This window comes from Cydia amplana, chromosome 4 (genome assembly GCF_948474715.1).
Source record: "Cydia amplana chromosome 4, ilCydAmpl1.1, whole genome shotgun sequence".
NCBI lineage: Eukaryota > Metazoa > Arthropoda > Insecta > Lepidoptera > Tortricidae > Cydia > Cydia amplana.
In genome coordinates this window covers 18,637,879-18,656,845 of record NC_086072.1, presented here as the reverse complement: position 1 = coordinate 18,656,845, position 18,967 = coordinate 18,637,879, and the positions used below count along the sequence as shown (strand labels likewise).

The 18,967-nt window shown below is 41.0% G+C and overlaps 3 protein-coding genes across 3 annotated transcripts; all 3 read right to left on the bottom strand.

Annotated features, from left to right (window-relative positions):
- Positions 1–180: 180 nt before the first annotated feature.
- LOC134647667 (ice nucleation protein-like) lies at positions 181–2,336 on the bottom strand. Its single transcript, XM_063502022.1, has 2 exons — positions 2,121–2,336; positions 181–1,626 (listed from the first exon to the last, which is right to left on the bottom strand). The coding sequence occupies exons 1-2, from the start codon at positions 2,242–2,244 to the stop codon at positions 329–331; spliced, it is 1,422 nt and encodes a 473-aa protein (XP_063358092.1). The 5' UTR covers positions 2,245–2,336; the 3' UTR covers positions 181–328.
- A 6,691-nt stretch (positions 2,337–9,027) lies between these two features.
- LOC134647465 (ice nucleation protein-like) lies at positions 9,028–11,108 on the bottom strand. The gene is made up of 2 exons (XM_063501816.1): positions 10,870–11,108; positions 9,028–10,505 (listed from the first exon to the last, which is right to left on the bottom strand). The coding sequence occupies exons 1-2, from the start codon at positions 10,991–10,993 to the stop codon at positions 9,058–9,060; spliced, it is 1,572 nt and encodes a 523-aa protein (XP_063357886.1). The 5' UTR covers positions 10,994–11,108; the 3' UTR covers positions 9,028–9,057.
- A 4,191-nt stretch (positions 11,109–15,299) lies between these two features.
- Positions 15,300–18,118, bottom strand: LOC134647464 (ice nucleation protein-like). Its single transcript, XM_063501815.1, has 3 exons — positions 18,110–18,118; positions 17,108–17,334; positions 15,300–16,776 (listed from the first exon to the last, which is right to left on the bottom strand). Exons 1-3 carry the CDS (start codon positions 18,116–18,118, stop codon positions 15,300–15,302), a joined length of 1,713 nt encoding a protein of 570 aa, XP_063357885.1.
- Positions 18,119–18,967: the final 849 nt, after the last annotated feature.

Here is an 18,967-nt window from a genome sequence, read left to right as displayed (position 1 = left end):
CTTGTATTCTTCAAAAGGTGAATAAATACATTCTCATCATTTTTCTTGGGATAATATAATCGATTAATCGCTATTGTTAGGAATCGCTATTGGTAGAACGGAAGGAAAAATGGACTACATATTAAGTCCTTAAATTGAAATGTTAAATATTAAATGTATAAATGAATTAAATAACAAAAGTAAACGAAAGTCTTTTATTTCACCACCGCAATCATCCTTAAAGCTATCAAATAAATAACTTAAAACTAGAATAAATTAAATTTCACTAGTTCCGCAATACATCAAGATAAGTTAGGAGTCATCTTGCTGTACTTGCTGATTTGTTGACTTAGTTGACTCTAGCGTTAGCGTGCGCCGAGCCGTAACCATTGGTGTTGGCAGCAGAAACTGCTGATCCGTAACCCAGGCCGTTGTTGGCCGCAGACTTCGCGAAACCAGCTCCGCCGGTGACGTCAGCGTTAGCGTTAGCAGCGCCGTAACCGGTGTTGGCAGACGACTTGGCCGCGCCGAAGCCGGCGCCGTGAGTGTTGGCCTGAGACTGAGCGGAGCCGTAGCCAGATCCTTGAGTGTTGGCGGCGCTCTTGGCGAAACCGGAGCCGTGGGTGTTGGCCTCGGAGTTGGCGGAGCCGTAGCCTCCGTTCACATTGGCGTTGGCGTTGGCGGAGCCGTCCGAGCCGTAAGTGTTGGCGGCGGAGTGCGCGGAGCCGGCCTGGTGCACGTCAGCGGTGGATTTGGCAGCGTTGAAGCCGTTAGTGTCAGCCTGAGCGCGAGTGTTGTAGTGAGAAGGAGTGCCGTAGAGGGTTCCGAAGCGCCAGTGGATTCTCTTCTGGGGCGCAGGTGCGACTTTAGCAGCAGAGATCGCGCTGTCGTATCCGGAGTTCACGGATGCGTCGGAGGCAGCTGAGCCAATGTAGCCTTGAGTCTTAGCCGAGCTGATAGCGGAGCCTTGAGCGTTATTGGCAGTAGAAGAGGCAGATCCATATCCTCCGTTAGTTTGAGCGTCAGCAGTGGCGCGGTTCGCCGGACCGCCATCAGCCTGAGAGGTGGCAGAGCTGTATCCGTTGCTCAAGCCTTGAGTCCGGGCGGCAGTGATGGCCGAGCCCACACCTGAGTTGGCATTCGAGGAGGCCGATCCATAGCCGGAGCCGTAAGTGTTGGCGTTACTAGAAGTCCTGTAGCTGCCGATTCCTTGGGTGCGGGCGGACGAAGTGGATCCAGCGCCAGCTGAAGCGATGGAAGAATCGCTGCCGCCGTTTATCGAAGCAGTGGACTGTGCGGACTGAGCGACCGGGGCTGCGTAGCTGATCTCAGTGGGAACAAAGGTTTGCTCATAAGAGACGATGTTAGCGGGAGCGGGAGCGTAGAAAATGGCGCCGCCATTCTGAGCTTCCGCTACAGCTTTTGCGGATCCATAGACGGGGATGGCAGGGGCGTCATAAAGCTTGGCCTGCGCGTTGGCCTGAGCGGGGTAAACAAGGTCGGCGCGGGCGAGCTGGTCGCCGGAGGCGCTGCCGTAGGCCTGCGCGGAGCCGTCGCTCACCGAGGCTTCTCCGGAGGCCTGGCTGCCAAGGTTGGTGCTGTATGCCTTGCTGATCGCAAAATTCCGACCATCACGGTATAGAAAACCTGAAGCAATAACCCGAATATAAATAATACGACGATAAATAAATAAAAATATCTATTCCCACAACACAAACCTTCTTGAGCTTACCGTGGGACTTAGTCAACCTACTCTTAAAAAACAAATATGGGTTTTTATTGCAAAAAAGTGTTTACATTGGACAGATACAAGTAGGTAGGTTACATTTGACAACGATGATTATCAGCAATTAATTAGTTAAACAGGTTTAATTCCGTAATTACTTTTTGTAGGTACTCGCCTACTCGGTTTAATGAATGAAGCGCGGAGCATGTTTTGAGCTTTAGTTTCAAATGGTTCTACGTTTCAAGGGCTAAGATAATATAAATTAGTTTTCGAAAATCCTCGCTGGCAGAAATAATTGAATATGAATAAATTGAACTAAATGACCAAGTTCGAAAAAGCTCTATAAAAGGATGTAGAAAACTGGATACTCCATCAATTATTATCTGACTTTATTGGTGTTTTTTTCCTTACTCACCGTTGTATAGGGCCGGGGTAGCCTGGCAGAGGGCGAGGGCGGTCGCCACAACGATCAGCTTGGTTGCCATGATGTGTTGTCGGAAGGACACGGACGAGTGGATGCGGTGAGAGCATTTCTCCATGCTTAAATACCGCGCGCCCCTTCTCTAGCTATCGGTAGAAATGGTTGTTTTGCATTAGAGATTTATTGGAACGAAGTGTAAGTAGACAGCTGAAGAACTTGAACTACATGACTTATAATTTCATAAATTGTAATACCACTTAATTACTATGGACAGAACTCTGTCTGCACCGCACTGTCTGAATAAAAATCAATGTAAGTATTCCAATTTTCGCGGCTCGCATATTTTTAAACAATCTTAAAGTTTTATATTTGTCATCGTTGAAGACACACTTTGTTTATTTTATTTAGTATCTTTATCGTGGAAAAAATACGTGTCTGTTACTAGTGTTACTTTAGACTAATTTCTATCATATATCAAAATAAATCAAATCGGAATCGGATATGGGTTGGTAGTACCTTTCGCTTTCCTTGTAAGTAAATGTAGGACATTTTCATATTTTAATTTGATCTTTTATTTACATTATTGATTCTAGAATTCTTGAATATGTTTTATCGTTTGTTGCTTACCGATGTCATTATTATTGACCGAGCGTCAACGAAGGTCTCCGTTTCAGCTTGGGCAAAAATACTCTCGTATGTCCGGACTGTGAATTTGTGAATATAACATGTAACTTTCAATTAAAAATAAACATAATATCTAATCTCATAAATCTTCCGTACTATTTAGGTATTAGATATTCGTATAGATGAGTCTACGGAGCGTAAATGATTGGCACGTTGGCTACGCACCCAGTGATTGCCAACATTCGTTTGGGGGCTTATTCGACTCGTCCAGTCACGATGATCGTGACGCGGTCATCTCATTTTATACATTTTTGTCAAGTCATGAATTCATGATCTGTCAATATGACTAGTCGAATAGAGCCTCCAGCGGGCTTAGCACGGTTCCATTTTTATCGACTATCGCTATGCCCGTCACTTTCGCACTTACATACATACTTGTTAGAACGTGACAGGCATGGTGATAAACGATAAAAATGCGACCGTGCTACTAGGGCAGGACCACAAAGTTGAATTCCTAAAATGTTGGATTTGCAAAAAGTTGAATGTTAAAATGTTGAATTTGCAGAAAGTTGATTTTGCGGTACTTATGTTGAATCCCAAAATGTTGAATTTGCATAAGATTGAATTTGTGGTAGGTACCGGTACCCTACCCTACCCTACCCCCCTACCCTACCCCTGTACCCTGTAGGTACAGGGTGTAGCAAGGGTCCCGGGCGATACTTTAACAGCTGATAGGGTCAATGACCCTAAGTGCGATGCAAGTGGAAAAAAATCTAAATTCGAAAAAAAAAGTCACTTTGTATGGAGATAGGTGCATTTTCGATCAGCTGCTCCATACAAGGTAAAAAAAATCCAGTTTCGATTTTTTCCGCTTCTATGGAAGCAATCAGGGTATTGTCCTTGTCGGCTGTTGAAGTATCGTTCGGGACTTTTGTTACATCCTGTACCTGTAGCATTCGGGGCATAAGTTCTAAGACTCCAGTCGCTTTTGCTGAAATTTCTGAAGTAATGTTACCACATATTTTGTTTATTATTATATATCTTAAAATAATTCTAGTTATATTTCTGTTCTAAGTTTAATAAATATACATATAAGATAAAAAATATAAGACATGAAGTAAATAAAACATGCCATTAAAACATGTTTAATGCCGCTTTTATTTAGTAGGTACTGTACTACATCTACTACTTAATTAAAATTTCGTTCCTCGTTACAGCAATGGGTTAAATAAAGTCTGAAGACTAAAATTCATAACCATCAAAGGTACTTTAACAATTCGCACGATATCTGCTACATGCTCTTGAGTAAATTCTTGGGTAAGATTTTCTCCGTAATCTACTAATTGCGACCAAATTCCACGCTGCTCCAAATGTTCAGAGCAGGCAGTCGTTCTTGGTGGAATGTAAAAGTTGTACACAATAAGAAGATTAGCTTTTATTTTATCATATCAGGAATCGGTAATAAAAAAATACGATGATTACAACCTCTAAAAATGCAATGATCAGGATTATCATTATTATCATTATTCTCTTTATTTATTTGTCTTCTCTAAGTTAGGTAATTTTATAAACGGATATAAAAATAAAATACAAAAACTTATCATTATCATTATGAACAGTCCGAAAAATATATAGAAATCTTTGGACAATTTTTTTCTCCTATTAGGATCGAAAGAGTTTGCGATTCTGAGTAGAAATCATATAAAAAATACCCATGTTAAAAAAAGCGTCCAGGAACAGAAAGTTGAATTCCTAAAATGTTGAAATCCCGAAATGTTGACTTTCCCAGTATGTTGAAAGTATGTATACATTTTGAGAATTCAACTTTTTAATATTTCAACGTTATAAGAATTGAACATTTTGCGAAACTAAAAAAGAAAAACATCCTGGGAAAGTCAACATTTTGGGATTTCAACATTTTAGGAATTCAACTTTGTGGTCCTGGAGGGAATAGAGGATTAGAGGATATTAATTTGAGGAATAACTACGAGTAGATACTAGATACTTACCGTAACGTAATTTTATGTAGACTTTAGGGATAAATTCATTTTGTTTTCGTGTGTTATCAAAATGATCTTAAATTAGTACCTAGGTACTACGTTCTACTAACATGCTAAGTAGATGACAAAGAGTTTATAACTGCTATAAAAATGTATGTTTTGTTATTTTAATTAGGTACTACAATAGTTATTTGTACTTTGTACAACAAGTGATCAAAGTTTGATATTTCTTCGAGTGCTTATTTTGAGTCCCGTGCAAGCGAAAGATTCTATACTAGATTCACGAGCGTAGCGAGTAGAGAGCGTAATTTAGAATCTTGAACGTAGTAAGGGACTCAAAAGCGCACGAGATGTAAATAACTTTGATCTCGTGTAGTACACAACATTTTTCACCTCAGCGCAGTGAGAACATACCTATTAGACAACTTGAAAAATGTAATCCTTGTTCATCACTTAATACCTGCACTCATGTTTTCTTAAGATATACAAACAATTAAGTTTAATTACCGCAATGGAACACAAAAACAAAACGTAATAATAAATTCCATTAAAATAATATAGAAATAACAAACATTAACTGACACTTCAAACTTTTTTTGTAAAAAAAATCTTTGTAAGATACGGTCCGAATTGCGGATACGTACTATTTGTCAACTATGGTAGAAATTCTTAAAAGTAAAATAATTATTTTTGCGTGATGATCTGTGTATTTTTTGAGTTCATTATTTTAATTGTACAATAAAATACCTAAAATATAGTATTTTATCAGTTTTTATCAAATCTTAAACTTTATTTTTATTTATTAATTATTAAGAATTCATACTCGTACGTGGTTTGGAACGATGCGGTCTGAAGTTTTTCGGGGGTCTATTATAAACCGTGAATATACTGTTGAATGTCGTTTTAACTTTTTTTGTCTGTTTCTTTTTGCTAACAGTGTGAAAGGGACAGAGATAATAGAACCCAAGTATTTCGAACTTTTATTAGACCCCGCATGTTGAAATGACATTTGACAATAAAGGTCACTTGAATGTCATTTTGTCTCACTCAGTGAGCAAAATCGCATTTTGCTCACTGTTTTTAAGAATCAAAGTACCCTTGTTCGAGCTGCTGAGGTGAAATGAATATTATAGTTGAGTTGGGGTTAGGGCTTCCAAATACCGGACTTCTCACAACAACGGTATTAATACCGAAAGTGTCTTCATCAATACCGGGATCCCGGGATCCCGGGATCCCGGTATTGGATATGAATCGCTAAAAAAATATAGTTTTATTAAAAAGGGGAATTAAAAAAGGCTCACTGGAATACCAGATATGTCCTAAAAGCTATTACAACAATAAACAATCAATGCCGCCATCTGCAATAAATTTATTTCAATTTGTTGACTTCACCAGTCACATTTTTAGTCCAACTTAACCAACCAGACAACTTTTTTCAAATTTCCTTCAAAATTGGTTTGCCATTATTAAAGTTATTTTTGCTCTTTCGTTTTATTTTTTGATAAAATTATAAGAACTAATTATTTTAATGTTAATGTCACTATCATCATATTCATCACTCACATAACTTCAGGATTCATCTACCACCAACCACCAAATATTTATCTGACGCATAGGCAAATCTTGTTTCAATAATAAAATGAGGGCTAGAGGCCAGTTAGAGTTGGACCAAGTAAAGTCTGCAACGATTTTGATAGCATACGCAGTACGTAGTGCAAGTGTTATTTGTACGTCATAATTTCATAGAAGTTTGATGTTTAAAATAACACTTTCACTGCGCGTGCTATCAAAATCGCAGACGTTTCTTGGTTTAACTCTAGATGCATCTGACGTTTAGTAAGCTTTTTGATACAGCTGAATATAATGGATTTAAAGGGTTTATACTGCACATTTCCCTCGTTTTCTAAAATACCGGGATCCCGGTATTGCCTTTAAAAATACCGGTATTGAAAAATGCATTTAAAAAGACGGGATCCCGGTATTTCGGGATCCCTGGATCCCGGTATTGGAAGCCCTAGTTGGGGTCCCATAGTGAAAAAACTATGCGATTTCACTTTGGTACCTATACGAAGTCTTAATTTAAGCATTGTAGTCGACGAGTAGAAAAAGGGTTTAAGAGTGACCCAGGCGGCCGTAACCCTGGCAATGAGTGAATATACTACGCTACGATACGCTACGCTACGCTACGCTGGGTGCTACGTGTCGCGCTCCTATGGAATATGCATTATTGTTACTGAAAAGTTGATACAAACTGCAAACTTAGCGTAGTCGGACCCTCAAGGGCTTCAGATAATTTTTGTGATGTAAAATAGAAATGGGTACCAATTTTTATACCATAAATTTCAATAAATAAAAAATTGTGACATTTCCGTGGATAGGTAGTGTATTGTATCCCTCCACTGTGGGTGCATTATTGTACAAAATTACATTTAGTTAATTTAATCGTATGTCATAAAAAAAAATTGGCAATTGATTATATGAATAGTATTTAGTAGTAGGTATTTTAAACGTTCACATTCAGGGTGCTGAGCCAAGCAGCTGCGTCGTATGAATGCAGGGGGCAGCCCTGGATAACACGTTCCATGGTCTGGGCCTCTTTTCCTCTTTATCTAATTAGATACTCACACCTAATCGAAAAGCAGAAAAAATTTAAACTTTTATGTTGTTAGAAGTTTTGTTATGCAATATGCCCCGGTTGACAATATTTTTTTCACCTCAGCAGCTCGAACAAGGGTACTTTGCTACTTAAAAACAGTGAGAAAAATCGCATTTTGCTCACTGAGTGAGACAAAATGAGCAAAATGCGATTTTGCTCACTGTTTTTAAGTAGCAAAGTACCTTTGTTCGAGCTGCCGACGTGAAAACTTAATTGTTGGTATATCTTAAGAAAACATGAGTGAATAGAGGTAAGTGATGAAGAAGGAATACATTTTCCGGGTTCTCTAATATGTTCTCACTGCTGAGGTGAAAAGTTTTTTGAACTACACGAGATCAAAGTTATTTACATCTCGTGCACTTTTGAGTCCGTTACTACGCTTAAGATTCTAAATTAGATTCACTCGCTACGCTCGTGAATCTAGTATAGAGTCTTTCGCTTGCACGGGACTCAAAATAAACACTCGAAGAAATATCAAACTTTGATCTCTTGTTGTAGAAATAACTATAATCCGCTGGTTACTTCTTCTATTATAGTATGAATAATCTCAGATGATTTTTTCGGGCTCGAGCACTAATCTGTTAAACAAAAAAATTTGTTTCTCTTAAGAGCGGTCTTCAGCACGTGCCAAAGTAACCATGTCGTTTAAAAAGCAACTATCGTGATAGTATTAAGGTTCAAATCAGCTCATTCTGAAAACAATCAGGGTGGTCTTTTCTTTGGAGGTAACAAAACGTGTTATCTCCAAATGGGTTGTTTCATGAATTTGAACCATATAAATAGAATGGCAAATTTGCTTTTTAAACGGGTTTGTTCCCGTTACTTATGTAGGGTCTATTAGCAGTAAACAGGTGTAAGCACTGCATAAAGGAAACAATACCTTTTGTTTAATAGACTAGGGCCCGAGCCCGAAAAAATCATACTATACATTATGCTGTGCTTGGTTTTTATTTTAGTATGTATTGTGATTAGAGATGCCCCGAGTAGTGAATTTGGCCGAATACCGAATACCGAATATTCGGTCCTCCTCTCGGCCGAATACCGAATATTCGGCGACCGAATATTCGGCATGATATGCGAACATTTTGAGTCACAAGTATAATGAAAACTGTTCGCCAACAAATCACAACGTTTGCTAAGATATATTTTTTGTTGAACAGAATTAATGAATGTAGTTAGAGTCAATCAAATCAGACCCATGATAACAATAAAATATTTTGGAATCAACAAATGCTTAAAAACGTGCCTTCCTATTTAACAACTTTCCAATAATACTTTTTAAATATTAAATATACCTAATTTTTGGTATTATTTTTGTGTAATTTTTCTTTTTAGTTAGAGGCATTCGGTATTCGGCCGAATAGTAGGCAACATTCGGCCGATTACCGAATATTCGGCAAAGTGGCCGAATAGGCCGAATACCGAATAGTTGCCGAATATTCGTGGCATCTCTAATTGTGATTATGTGTAAGGAATATTTTCGAATAAAAAACAGAAGTAAACGAAAGTCTTTTATTACACTACTGCAGTCATCCTTAAAGCTAACAAATAAATAATTTTAATTTCACTAAATGAAATTAAGTCTTTCGAGGCAATACATCAAGATAAGTAATATTGTCATCTTGTTGTACTTGCTAATTGGCTGTTTGACTTAGTGAACTCTAGCGTTAGCGTGCGCCGAGCCGAATCTGTGCGTGTTGGCGGCGGAGTTGGCCACCCTGTAGGCCACGTCCACGCCCTGCGAGCGCGCGGACGACACGGCGGCGAGGCGCGCGGCGTTGCTGGCGCCAAAGGCAGAGCCCGCCACGTTGGCGTCCGAGCGCGCCGACCCGAAACCATTGCTGTTGGCTGAAGACACGGCCGATCCGTAACCCAAGCCGTTGTTGGCTGCGGACTTCGCGAAACCAGCTCCTCCGTTAACGTCAGCGTTAGCGTTGGCAGAACCGTAACCGGTGTTGGCAGACGACTTGGCCGCGCCGAAGCCGGCGCCGTGAGTGTTGGCCTGAGACTGAGCGGAGCCGTATCCAGATCCTTGAGTGTTGGCGGCGCTCTTGGCGAAACCGGAGCCGTGGGTGTTGGCCTCGGAGTTGGCGGAGCCGTAGCCTCCATTCACGTTGGCGTTGGCGTTGGCGGAGCCGTCCGAGCCGTAAGTGTTGGCGGCGGAATCCGCGGAGCCAGCCTGGTGCACGTCAGCGGTGGATTTGGCAGCGTTGAAACCGTTAGCGTCAGCCTGAGCGCGAGTGTTGATGTGAGAAGGAGTGCCGTAAAGGGTTCCGAAGCGCCAGTGGATCCTCTTCTGGGGCACAGGTGCGACTTCAGCGGCAGAGATCGCGCTGTCGTACCCGGTGTTGACGGATGCGTCGGAGGCAGCTGAGCCGGTGTAGCCTTGAGTCTTAGCTGAGCTGATAGCGGAGCCTTGAGCGTTGTCGGCAATAGAAGAGGCAGATCCGTATCCTCCGTTAGTTTGAGCGTCAGCAGTGGCGCGGTTCGCTAGACCGCCATCAGCCTGGGAAGTGGCAGAGCTGTATCCGTTGCTCAAGCCTTGAGTCCGGGCGGCAGTGACGGCCGAGCCGACACCTGAGTTGGCGTTCGAGGAGGCCGATCCAAAGCCGGAGCCGTAGGTGTTGGCATTGGTAGAAGTCCTGTAGCTGCCGATTCCTTGGGTGTGGGTGGACGAAGTGGCGGATCCAGCGCCATTGGATGAAGCCGAATACTCGCTGCCGCCGTTTATCGAAGCAGTGGACTGTGCGGACTGAGCGGCCGGGGCTTCGTAGCTGATCTCAGCGGGAACAAAGTTCTGCTCATAAGAGATGATGGTGGCGGGAGCAGGAGCGTAGAAACTGGCGCCGCCGTTCTGAGCTTCGGCTACAGCCTTTGCAGATCCGAAGGCGGGGACGGCGGGGGCGTCGTAGTGCTCGGCCTGGGCGCTGGCCTGGGTGGGGTAGACAAGGTCGGCGCGGCCGAGCTGGTCGCCGGAGGCACTACCGTAGGCCTGCGCGGAGCCGTCGCTTACCAAGGCTTCTCCAGAGGCCTGGCTGCCGAAGTTGTTGCTGTACGCCTTGCCGATGGCGAAGTTCCGCCCATCACGGTATAGAAAACCTGAAACAAAAACCCGAATATAAAAAATACGAAGATAAATAAATAAAAATATATTACTTTTAAGAAACAAATATGAGCTTTTACGACGATGATTATCAGCAATTAATTAGGTAGTTAACATGTTTAATTCCGTAACAACATTTTGTGCTCGAACGCCAAGGCCGGTTAATGAATGAAGCGCGGAACATGGTTTTGAGCTTCAGTTATAAATAGTAAATAGTTTTCCGAAAATCTGCTGGCAGAAATAATTCAATATGAATAATGGAGCTAAATTACCCAGTTCGAAAAATCTCTATAAAAGGATTTAAACTGGCTATTCCATCAATTATTATCTGACTTTATTGGTGGTTTTTTCCTTACTCACCGTTGTATAGGGCAGGGGTAGCCTGGCATAGGGCGAGGGCGGTCGCCACAACGATCAGCTTGGTTGCCATGATGTGTTGTCGGAAGGACACGGACGAGTGAATGCGGTGAGAGCATTTCTCCATGCTTAAATACCGCGCGCCCCTTCTCTAGCTATCGGTAGAAATGGTTGTTTTGCATTAGAGATTTATTGCAACGAAGTGTAAGTAGACAGCTGAAGAACTTGAACAACGTGAGTCGTAATTTCATAAATTGTAGGTAATCAATATATATTATAAAAGAAAGTGTACAATGTGCGTGCCGCTAAAACTCAGAAATGAGTCCCGATACGATCGAGGAAGTTATATGGTGTGGTAGCCCTCTATCTCCCGTCCATGAAGAAGTTTCCCGTTTTTACCTGAAACGTGTGCTTTTGAAGATATAAGGGCTGAAAGTTTCGCCCGGACCCAGACTCAGAAGCAGTCGTATTGTTATTGAATATTGAACCTTAACTCAATAGTCGAATGTTCAGAATAGATCGTGAAATATATATTACAAAAATGTGTACCTGGTGTGGTGTCTCGGGTCTCGGACGCTAGACATTTCTAGAATAGTCCAGAACATTCGGGAGGATTCGAGAGCATTCCACAGCATTTCAGAACATTCTGGAATGTTTTCAAATATTCGAGAACATCCTAGAACATTCCAGAACACTTTCGAATGTTCTGGAATATTTTGGAGCATTCGAAGCCTTTTTTTGTAGGGTCGGAGCGGAGCTACTATTGGTAGGCGTGTATAAAGCAAGATCCGTCGTGCTGGTTCGAATGTTCGAGAAATGTTTTCAAATATACGGATATAACGTAGAATCCAGGATCCCAGATCATTGTGGAACTCGAATGTTGTGGAATACGCTGGAATGTTGGGGGCCATTTGATTTTTTTACAACTACCACACAATCACATGTCAACTATCTGAGCGAAGCCGGGTACCTCAGCTAGTACCACTTAATACGAACAGAACTCTGTCTGCACCGCACTGTCTGAATAAAAATCAATGTACATATTCCAAATTTCGCGGCCGCCATCTTATTTTTAGAATTTGAGATTTTTTTGCACTAACAGTCTAACACTGTAATGCTCATCGCCTTCATCGGGTGTAGCACAAATGAGCAATTTTCGAAAAATTATCGGAAATAAAGCAACGGAATCCTTATGGTCACGAAATAAAATAAGCATATTATATGTAACACCAGTTTTTCTGTATGGAAAAATTCATAAAATAATTTGTGAACTGGTTTTCTCGTCTTTAAAACGGAAATAAATTTAATGAGGATAATTGATAAACCATATTGACATTTTAGTTAGATTTTAACTAAGTAACAAGGAATTACCGGTAGGTACGCAACTGTCCGGCTCCGATCTGATTTATTTTGAAAGGTTACCTATTTGTTTGATAGTAGTCTAAAATATCAGAAACGTATATTTATTGAGTCCAAAGTACTGAAAAGCCCCCCCCTCCCTCTACCTCTGTATAGAGTTTTTTCGCGCAAATTGCTAGTTAATTAAATTAAATTACTGGTTTGGTCATATGTTTGAGAACATGAAAAAATTACGAGCACGTGTTTTGTTACGAGTATATCGGCTTAAACCCATATTTTCCTTAAAAAGACACACTTTAAATTAAATTCAATTTATTTATTCTAACCAAAATGCAACTTTACAGGACTAGCCTAAGTCATTACATTTCTTATACCTAAGTTCAATTATAAATAATACTAATAAAAAAATTAAATACATTATTAAAATAAATTAATAATTTAAATCATTAGGTTAGTAACTCGCATATTTTTAAACAATCTTAAAGTTATATTTGTCATCGTTGAAGACACATTTTGTTTATTTTATTAGTACATAACTACATATCTTTATCATGGAAAAAATACGTGTATGTTACTTTAGACCAGGGATGTTGCGGATGCAGATTTTTTGACATCCGCGGATGCGGATGCGGATGCGGATGTCAAGATTAGGTACTCAGAAAACGTCAAATATTACATTTTTAGTATTTTTATATTTAAAAAAACGAAACTTTTAGTATTTGAGCAAGAATATAGGTGCGTTATATTTAATAAATAGTTACTTGGCCGACTTTTCTGGATCTAGACGATTTCGTTATAGGTAATGACGAAATGACCTAGCACTTACGCCGCCGCTAAGACTTTCCTGTACCGACTTGTTCGACATCCGCATCCGCATAAGCTCCGCATCGATTTTATGCGGATGCGGATGCAGATGCGGATGTTGAAAATAATGCGGAAGTTCCGCGGTTGCGGATGCGGATGCGGATGTTCGCAACATCCCTGCTTTAGACCAGCGGTTCTCAATCTTTTTTTTTTGTTTCAATTAGAATTTTCTCAACTTTCAATTAGAAATAAACATAATATCTAATCTCATAACTCCTCCGTACTATTTAGGTATTAGACATTTGTAATAGATGAGTCTGTCAGATCTGCTAAGTTTGGCAAATGTCACTGCCGAACAAATCCATTAAAGTATAGAGTCTGTGCGGAAAGAGACGAGTCGTGGAATGTATGGGGCCCAATACACGAAGTTCGCAAATTGCGCGCATTTTTCTCTGCCACTCTTATTACGCCTTCATTGGAGTAAAAGAGAAAGATCCCCGCAATTTGCGAATTTCCGCGGTAGCCCCTCAGACAGCACACAATTATTTAGCAGGAAAACTGACATTTTACACGCCTGACGCCAGGTGGCGCATTGTTATACCGTACCTGCGGTGATAATTAAAATCTGTCCAAATACTCATACATTTTTTCGAATAAATTATAAACATTTTCCTTTTTCCTAAAAAATGCTAACATAGGAAGTAAGAGTTTACTTCCCAAGGATGCAGAGATCCGATATGCAGAGATTGGTGGAATAAAGCTTTGCGTATTATTAGGAGTGCCCTTACCAACGTGCCAATTGTTTACGCTCCGCAGCGTAGCGTAGTCATATTTCTCTATCATCACTCTTCCATATTAGTGCGACAGAAACAGTTGCGTTTCGTTCGCTACGGAGCGTAAATGATTGGCACGTTCGCTACGCATCCAGTGATTGCCAACATTCGTTTGGGGGCTTATTCGACTCGTCCAATCACGATGATCGTGACGCGGTCATCTTATTTTATACATATGGTTAAGTCATGATCTGTCAATCTGACTAGTCGAATAGGTCCCATGAAGTTTGTTGATTTGAGGAATATAACTACGAGTAGATACTTACCGTAACGTATTTTTTGTGCTATACCGCAAATCCATGTAGCTTTTAGGGATAAATTCATTTAGTTTTCGTGTGTTATCAAAATGATCTTAAATTAGTACCAAGGTACTTCGTTCTACTAACATGCTAAGTAGATGAAAAAGAGTTTATAACTGCTATAAAAATGTATGTTTTGTTATTTTAATTAGGTAGGTACTATAATGAATATTATAGTTGAGTTGGGGTCCCATAGTTGAAAAAGTATGCGATTTCACTTTGGTATACGAATTAATCTTAATTCAAGCATTGCAGTTGACGAGTAGAAAAAGGGTTTAAGAGTGACCCAGGCGACCGTAACCATGGCAACGAGTGAGTATACTACGCTGGGTGCTACGTGTCGCGCTCCTATGGAATATGCATTATTTTTACTGAAAAGTTGATGCAAACCGCAAACTTAGCGTAGTCGGACCCTCAAGGGCTTCAGATAATTTTTGTGATGTAAAATAGAAATGGGTACCAATTTTTATATCATAAATTTCAATAAATAAAAAATTGTAACATTCCGTGGATAGGTAGTGTATTGTATCCCTCCACTGTGGGTGCATTATTGTACAAAATTACATTTTTAGTTTATTTAATACGTATGTCATAAAAACAAAATAGACAATTTATTATATTATGAATAGTATTTAGTAGTCGGTATTTTAAACGTCAACATTCAGGCTGCTGAGCCATGCAGCTGCGTCGTATGAATGCAGGGGGCAGCCCTGGATAATACGTTCCATCCATGATCTGGGCCTCTTTTCATTTCTAACTAATTACTCACACCTAATCGAAAAGCGCGTTAAGAGCTTTTAAAGAATGATACCTAGCACTCAAAAAAAAAAAACTATGTTGTTAGAAGTTTTGTTATGCAATATGCCCCGGTTGACAATATTTTTAATCCGCTGGTTACTTCTTCTATTACATAATGCTGTGCTTGGTTTTTTATTTTAGTATTGTGATTATGTAGTTAGGAATATTTTCGAATAAAAAACAGAAGTAAACGAAAGTCTTTTATTACACCACTGCAGTCATCCTTAAAGCTAACAAATAAATAATTTTAATTTCACTAAATTAAATTAAGTCTTTCGAGGCAATACATCAAGATAAGTAATATTGTCATCTTGTTGTACTTGCTAATTGGCTGTTTGACTTAGTGAACTCTAGCGTTAGCGTGCGCTGAGCCGAACCCGTGTGTGTTGGCGGCGGAGTTGGCCACCCTGTAGGTCGCGTCCACGCCCTGCGAGCGCGCGGACGACACGGCGGCGAGGCGCGCGGCGTTGCTGGCGCCGAAGGCAGAGCCCGCCACGTTGGCGTCCGAGCGCGCCGACCCGAAACCATTGCTGTTGGCTGAAGACACGGCCGATCTGTAACCCAAGCCGTTGTTGGCTGCGGACTTCGCGAAACCAGCTCCTCCGTTAACGTCAGCGTTAGCGTTGGCAGAACCGTAACCGGTGTTGGCAGACGACTTGGCCGCGCCGAAGCCGGCGCCGTGAGTGTTGGCCTGAGACTGAGCGGAGCCGTATCCAGATCCTTGAGTGTTGGCGGCGCTCTTGGCGAAACCGGAGCCGTGGGTGTTGGCCTCGGAGTTGGCGGAGCCGTAGCCTCCATTCACGTTGGCGTTGGCGTTGGCGGAGCCGTCCGAGCCGTAAGTGTTGGCGGCGGAATGCGCGGAGCCAGCCTGGTGCACGTCAGCGGTGGATTTGGCAGCGTTGAAGCCGTTAGCGTCAGCCTGAGCGCGAGTGTTGATGTGAGAAGGAGTGCCGTAAAGGGTTCCGAAGCGCCAGTGGATCCTCTTCTGGGGCGCAGGTGCGACTTCAGCGGCAGAGATCGCGCTGTCGTACCCGGTGTTGACGGATGCGTCGGAGGCAGCTGAGCCGGTGTAGCCTTGAGTCTTAGCTGAGCTGATAGCGGAGCCTTGAGCGTTGTCGGCAATAGAAGAGGCAGATCCGTATCCTCCGTTAGTTTGAGCGTCAGCAGTGGCGCGGTTCGCCAGACCGCCATCAGCCTGGGAAGTGGCAGAGCTGTATCCGTTGCTCAAGCCTTGAGTCCGGGCGGCAGTGATGGCCGAGCCGACACCTGAGTTGGCGTTCGAGGAGGCCGATCCAAAGCCGGAGCCGTAGGTGTTGGCGTTGCTAGAAGTCCTGTAGCTGCCGATTCCTTGGGTGCGGGCGGACCAAGTGACGGATCCAGCGCCATTGGATAAAGCCGAAGCTATGGAAGAGTCGCTGCCGCCGTTTATTGAAGCAGTAGACTGCGCGGACTGAGCGGCCGGGGCTTCGTAGCTGATTTCAGCGGGAGCAAAGTTCTGCTCATAAGAGATGATGGTAGCGGGAGCGGGAGCGTAGAAAATGGCGCCGCCGTTCTGAGCTTCGGCTACAGCCTTTGCAGATTCGTAGACGGGGACGGCAGGGAGGTCGTAGAGCTCAGCCTGGGCGGGGTAAACAAGGTCGGCGCGGCCGAGCTGGTCGCCGGAAGCACTACCGTAGGCCTGCGCGGAGCCGTCGATCACCGAGGCTTCTCCAGAGGCCTGGCTGCCGAAGTTGTTGCTGTACGCCTTGCCGATGGCGAAGTTCCGCCCATCACGGAAATAAAAACCTGGAAGTAAAAATCGAGTTAATATAAAATCACTTTTTTATCACTTTTTAAAAAAGTAATGTGAACTTACACTACTAACTGAAGTAGCTGATAGCAGTATGGGGACGAATAATTTACTATTCTAAAATCTGTTCACAAGACTATGCTAAAGATGCAGACAGAAAAACTAAAATAGCTATTTTTATTAGTTTACTAAACAATTCGAAACTATAAGTATTATATTGCACTATTTTTATGGAGGGTTTTTTGTCAGTTTTGACTAAAAAGAAACTAAGATATTCAATGTAATTTCAACATAGTTTACGATGCATTAATGTTCGTTTTTCCAAAAAAACACGAAAATCAATTTTAAATTAGGTAAACCTCGTATATTGTTCATCATGTCCTAAATTATAACCAAATATTTTCCCAAAAAGGTGCCCATTAAACCCCTTCACCTTACCGTTGTATAGGGCCGGGGTAGCCTGGCACAGGGCGAGGGCGGTTGCCACAACGATCAGCTTGGTTGCCATGATGTGTTGTCGGAAGGACACGGACGAGTGGATGCGGTGAGAGCATTTCTCCATGCTTAAATACCGCGCGCCCCTTCTCTAGCGATCTAGAAATGGTTGTAAAACTTACGGTAGATTCATGAGTGATGCTCCGATCGCGATTTTTTAGATTTTGTTGACAGGATGTCTCTTGGCGGTGTTGTTTTCATTAGTGCGTTGAACTCTATACTTCGTTTTTTTTAGCATTAGAAATAAGGTAAACAGTCTTTTAATTGAAAAACACATTTTAAAAATAAGGTACGGTAAATATGTAACAATTATGAATCTAATACGATTTTTTATAGTCTTCTGCTTTCATAAGTAATAGTTATTGATTTTTAAAAAGTGTTTTTCAATTAAAAGACATGTCAAAATCGCTTACCTTCTTTCAAATTCTTTCTAATGCTAAAAAAAAACGAACTATAGTTTAGGAACTGGGTACATATTACTTAGGTATAAATATAATAAATACTAAATAATTCAGAACACGATGTTGTATTGTCAGTAGTGTTTCGGGGATCTCGGAAACGGCTCTAACGATTTCGATGAAATTTGGTATATAGGTGTTTTCGGGGGCGAAAAATCGATCTAGCTAGGTCTTATCTCTGGGAAAACGATAATTTTTGAGTTTTTGTATGTTTTCCGAGCAAAGCTCGGTCTCCCAGATATTAGGTACTAATGTAAGTAAATAGTATGTGGAACTCAATGTTTATGATTTGAATAAAAGATAGCTAAATTTGTAATAAAACGTTGGATTTGGAGATAATAAAACTAGATTCATTAAATAAATCACCTATTGAGTAAGTAACATAACAGAATTCGGTGTTTCTGTTACAGTTATCATTCAAATAAACCGGCCGGCTTTTGAACGTTCTCCTGTTAAGTTAATAAGCCTATAATATGTAAATAAACATACATAATTTATACTATTTTTTTTCTATTGGACATAGGTATTTTTATTTTATTGAATATACCTATTTATGTTTAATGACTTTAATTATTAAAATAAAATAAAATTTACTCTTGCAATACCTACATGGAAAAAATAAACAAACTATTTAATACCTACTTAAAACAATAACCCGACTACAGTTTTTTTCGGACAAAACCTCCTTAAATAAAAGTAGGCATTTAGGACTTAACCTCGAAACGAAACCTTCATAAAATTGCTTTAGAAGTCCCAAAACTAAGTTGGAACACTGTAAAAACATATCTAATTCTAAATTGGGTTACAGTGGGTGTAGTTGAAATTTTCTAAGGTGATTTTTCGGCTCAAACCTTACACAAACTGTTAAACAAAATGCATTTTTTTAGTTAAAAAAAATTCGCTTAAGTAATAAATGTTCATAAAAAGTCAGCCTAAAAAGTAGGTCTAACTCAGGCCCTAACGCGGTCAAGCATGAATGTGTACATATACATATAGCCATCGCGCCTATAAATAGTGATAATTTGATCAAGGATAACTCATACAAAAGGTCCATAATTACCGCTGTCTGAACAACGGTCTCATCAGTTTTGAATGACACCTAGCGGTGTTTAGGCGTGTAATCTACAACCATGCAAATCGTGCTTAATTAATACATTTTAAACACTGGCCGTCACTTCATAATATTTGCACTTTTGACCCTTGGACTCGTGGTAGGTAACCGTTTAACTGAATTAGAATATTTTTATAATTATGTTACCCGTTGCT